General features: G+C 36.5%; 1 protein-coding gene across 2 annotated transcripts; it reads left to right on the forward strand.

Moving 5' to 3' along the window:
* Positions 1 to 2,134: 2,134 nt before the first annotated feature.
* On the forward strand, positions 2,135 to 4,408 carry LOC142529717 (uncharacterized). 2 transcript variants are annotated; one of them, XM_075635331.1, is made up of 2 exons: positions 2,135 to 2,364; positions 2,563 to 4,408. In XM_075635331.1, the coding sequence occupies exon 2, from the start codon at positions 2,672 to 2,674 to the stop codon at positions 4,154 to 4,156; it is 1,485 nt and encodes a 494-aa protein (XP_075491446.1). In that variant the 5' UTR covers positions 2,135 to 2,364; positions 2,563 to 2,671; the 3' UTR covers positions 4,157 to 4,408. The 2 variants fall into 2 exon arrangements, with proteins under 2 accessions (XP_075491446.1, XP_075491445.1); XM_075635330.1 differs by having other exon boundaries at positions 2,151 to 2,364; positions 2,500 to 4,408.
* The last annotated feature ends 715 nt before the right edge of the window (positions 4,409 to 5,123 follow it).

Genomic DNA, 5,123 nt, shown 5'->3' on the forward strand with positions numbered 1-5,123 from the left:
CTAAGGGCCATAGGCCAAACAAGATCCATACCATTTCACAAGACTCGAACACACACATGCTGTCAAAAACCGAAGGGGCCGAGAAGGGAGGGGCTGTTATTGTTGTTTTATTTAAAAACCGATTCACCATGGACCAAGCCACCAAAAGGGCGACTTATCACGTCTTAGACATGCTAGGGAAGTGATCTAACCATGGCTATAGGCCCTGAGGGCAGCCAAGATCAGATCCTTTCCCTTGACCTCAAAACAGAATTTTCGAAAAAAACACAAATGGCTATGAATGAGAAGCTGCTGTCAATTTCGGTTTCTTTCATGCATGGGGCTGGTTTGAATTGACCATCATGGTCTTGACACACCCTAGTATGTGTATAGATGTAGCCTAGTGAGCCTGGAGTCGAGCCATTCATCTGAAACGTCAAAACAAGAGAACCCGTGAAGCTTGTCATGGAAACCGAAAATCTGCATGTTATATTTTTTCTGAAAATTCTTGGTGTGTTTCGGTTTTTGCATGGAAATGATGATCATGTAATGTAAAAATAATGATAATAGGACTTGATTGAAGAGTCAAGGAAGAATATATGCATGCCTGGTTCGTTTTGAAAGGTAAACGAACGAATAAGACGACTCGGCTCGGAGGAGATGAAGCGATCTTGCTACCTCGTTCTTCACTCGATTTTTCCTTAATGAGCTATCGATTTTTTTCTCCCTAAACCCACGAAAATGCTCTGAACTCTCTCAAGATTTCGGTGGTGGGGGGAGGGGAAATGGTTAGGAGTGCGATGGAGATCCAATAAAGGGATACCAAGGTATGACCAAGTCTCCTCTTTTGAAATTTTGAATTTGGTTTGCTATCAAATCTCTTGGATGGATCTAGAATGAGTGGCCGATTCCTCATGTTAATCTAGACTAGGATAATGCTTAATAATTAATTAATTAAGGTTGATTAATAATTAAAAGGGTTAGCATGCTAAAATAACAAAGAATGGGTCAAAGGGTGAGTTGGCATATCAATGCTTAATCAACTAAGGGTGGCCGAAATTACACAATAAAAATGAAGGGGGAATGTTGTTTAGTTGATAAATTTTAATACCTTAAGAGCCTTACCTATCCCTTAATTAATTTAGTGAACTAACCCCTTAATTAAGAAACTTAAATGAATTTATTTTCTACTCACCTCAAGTAACTTAAATAATTCCTTGAACTTCCTTATTAACTTAAATCAACTTACTTGCTAGCTAAATTAAATCCTGGAAATATTTTCTAAATCTAAAATTTATCTCTAAACTCCAACTCCAGTCCGGCCTTACTAAAATAACTGAAAGAATAAAATTAAACTGGTGGCTAAAATAATTAACTTCAAAGAAAAACATTTAAATAATCATGCAATGAAGTCAATTAAATTCAAAATATTAGAATTATGCATGGCTCGTACGTAGTCTAATTACGGGTTCTACAAAATTAGTATAATAGGTCCATTAGAATGTAGGAAAAATACCTCGTTTAGGAAAGTTATTGAAAATATTAATTGAGCATCCAAAAAGTTTTGGTTTTAGTCAAAAATCGTTTATCGGTTTAAAATACGACCCGACATGTAAAAATACTCAAAAGACACAATTTTTGAAATTTACATATTAATTATATCATGTATTAAATAATTATTTAATAAAAAATTCCTTTACAATTCCCGGTCTTCGTCATCGGTCGCGTCTCGAATAATCCTTGAAAACACTGTTTTATGCATTCTTATAGGAATTCATATTTTAACACGTAAACATGCCCACCACATTTAATTAATACAATTGAAATAATTTAATTAAGCATTTTTCATTTTTTTTAGATTTGTATACAGTTAAATTATGTTATCGTATTTTGGACTTGGTAAAAACTTGTGTGAGACGGTCTCACGGGTCGTATTTTGTGAGACGAATATCTTATTTGGGTCATCCATGAAAAGTATTACTTTTTATGCTAAGCGTATTACTTTTTATTATAAATATCGATATGATTGACCTATCTCACACATAAAAATCCGTGACACCGTATCTTTGGACTTTACGAGTAGCCTAACAACCATCCAATCGGCTTATGTAACATTTGGAAAATTATAATTATGTCGGTCAAACAGGTCAACGGCACCTACTTTTCTTTGCGCGCGTGTCGCCGGTTGCGAAACATCATCAAACGTCATCTCCTGCGGCCGTTATTACGGACGTTTTCTTCAACGGAACGAGTAGCCATTTGCTTTCGCGTTTTTATCTCAATCTGAATTCGCTTCAGCTTCTTCTCCTCTCCCCTAGGTTGTAAATATTTCGAGAGAATTGCTTGCACAGATGGTGGATTCACAAGCCAATCCTCAGAGAAAAGGTGATTTTCTGAGATCTTAATCCTTGTAATTATGCCCCTTTTCGCTTCTTTCTTTCTTGTGGCCTTGTGTTGACTGTATAGATTCTTTGATCTTTTTGGAGTTCATCAATTTGAGCCTCCTTTTAATTGAAATAGATTGGCGGCGTTCGGTGACGTTATTGATTTTCAGTTCAAATCGGTGCTTCGTTATTTTTGTAGGGTTCCTTTGTAACGGAGTTTTTGTGAGTTTGGTGGGTGTTGGGTACTGGAACTAGGTAGATTGGTTTAATATATTTCCATAAACTATTGGAAGATAACATTTTTGAAGATGGGGAAAGATTTGCTGACAGGTTTAACTATTGAGAATTATCCATCGACATTTTTGTCAATGGATTCAATTGCTATCTCTCACGAGGAGGCCGTACTCCATAGGCTGGTTGATCTTTCGGCCCCTCCAGATATTAATCTCCCATTGTCAGTAGAGCGTAGTCCTCCACCACCTGCTCAGTCTTGGAACCATGACTCTTTTGATATGCTCGAGGTTGGGCTCGGGCACCAAGTTAATGATTCTGATAAGCTTCTTGATTTGCCTAAAATTGTGCGGAAATGTGCCAAGAGATTGGATAGTATGTGGGGTGCTTGGTTCTTCTTTACTTTCTATTTCAAGCCTGTTTTAAAGGATAAATCAAAGTGCAACATAGTTTGGGACAGTAATGGGGTTTCTGGCTATGATAAGTCCGATCTGCAACTCGATGTCTTCTTGGTACAGCATGATATGGAAAATATGTATATGTGGGTTTTTAAGGATAGACCTGAAAATTCGTTGGGTAAAATGCAGTTGAGAAGTTACATGAATGGGAACTCACGCCATGGGGAACATCCATTTCCATTCAGCGTTGAAAAAGGTTTTGTTCGGTCTCATAAAATGCAGCGGAAGCACTACAGAGGACTCTCCAATCCACAGTGTGTTCATGGTATTGAACTCGTCTCATCACCCAAACTTTTGAGCCTCGATGAGGAAGAACAAAAGAAGTGGATGGAACTGACTGGTCGAGAACTAAACTTTTGTGTCCCACCTGAAGCTAAAGAATTCAGTTCATGGAGGAACCTACCAAATACAGATTTTGAGCTCGAAAGACCACTTCCTCCATTGAAGAACAACCATGCAAAGAAACTGCTTAACGGATCAGGTTTCAATTTATCAACACATCCGTCAAACCATGTAAATGGTGATGGAATGGATCTTTCTGTTTGCAACAAGAAAAGGAAAGATCTATTCACACATGGAAATGATGAATATTGTTCCTTTCCTAATAATCTTAATGGAGATCCGCATCAAGATGCTGACTTCAATCCCATCGAACCTTCTTGGTTGAGTGAGTTCAGTGGGGTGATGAGAAATGTGTATGGTCCAGTTACAGCTGCTAAATCCATCTACGAGGACAATGAAGGATACTTGATACTCATTACGTTGCCTTTTGCGGATCCTGAAAGGGTGAAAGTCCATTGGTGGAACAATCTCACCCATTGTGTGGTGAAGATTTCATCTGTAAGCACAGCATGCCTGCCATTTATTCAAAGAAATGATCGAACCTTCAAGCTTACGGATCCAGCACCGGAGCATTGCCCTCCTGGAGAATTCAAAAGGGAGATCCCACTACCCGCCCGGATTCCTGATGATGCGAAGCTTGAAGCGTACTTCGACAAGAGCAGAACCGTTCTCGAGATCAAAGTGCCTAAACATCCTCTGAGACCAGAGGAGCATGAGGTTCTTGTTAGCCTTCGGCCCCCGAATGAATTTGTCTTGTCTTGAATATGGTATTATCTTATTTAATTTTACTGATCTTTTCAAGGGGTGGCATAGTGATTAAGCAGATCAAATTTAGGAGAAAATTGTAGACAATTATGTTATTCCTTCTACTTCAGCTCATATGAGAATAGTGCCTTCTGAATCTTGAATTGCTCCTGTATAATTCCAAAGCGACAGGGGCTGATATATTAGTTGGATTGTTCCTCATTATTATAATTATCAGGGTTCAATGAAAAACGTATCTATTAATTTGTTTATGTTGTTTTCTTCGCACCATCTTATTTGTAATTTATTTTTAGGTAAAATGTGTTGATTGCTTGAGGTTTACATATGTTTAGCTCCTTGAAATTAAAAAAATGCCGGGGGTGAAAATTCAATGTATTAATTACTTCATAACCAAACGGGCCAATGAATGGGCTAGAAATCCCATCTCAAGGTGGATTGTGGGTTAGGCGGATCGATCGACAGACAAAAGAGTCATTATAATAATTAAAAATTTAATTTATTTCATTTGTAATTAAATATTTATAAAAAAATATCAATAAATTTTAAATTATTGATTTTTCACGTGTAGATTTTATATAAAATAATTAATATAAAAATTTCAATTTTTCATTTGAAAAAATACAAGGGTAAATTGGTGAAAAATATTCAAACTCAAGAAAATTTAAATTTGATACCCACACTTAAAAACTCTGGTTTTAGTACCTAAAATGAAGTTAAAAAGACATAAATAACCTTATGATTGTGTGGGGACCCGGACACTAATCCAATTCTTAATCAACATTAGGATCAACTTACTAATTCAAGTAATTTGGGTCATAAAAAAAATTTTCTTTAAATGCGGAACGTAATGGAATGTAATTAATATACATAATCATAAACAATAAAGTACAAGTCTTATAGAGTTTACATTCAATAACAACTAAGGTTTAACAACTAGTTCTCAAGTGTTCAAACCCTATCATTA

The sequence above is a fragment of the Primulina tabacum genome, chromosome 16, assembly GCF_025594145.1.
Source record: "Primulina tabacum isolate GXHZ01 chromosome 16, ASM2559414v2, whole genome shotgun sequence".
Taxonomy (NCBI): domain Eukaryota; kingdom Viridiplantae; phylum Streptophyta; class Magnoliopsida; order Lamiales; family Gesneriaceae; genus Primulina; species Primulina tabacum.

Bases quoted from the DNA above. Each gene is read 5' to 3' on its own strand.
- LOC142529717 (XM_075635331.1), top strand. From the start codon at position 2,672: ATGGGGAAAGATTTGCTGACAGGTTTAACTATTGAGAATTATCCATCG.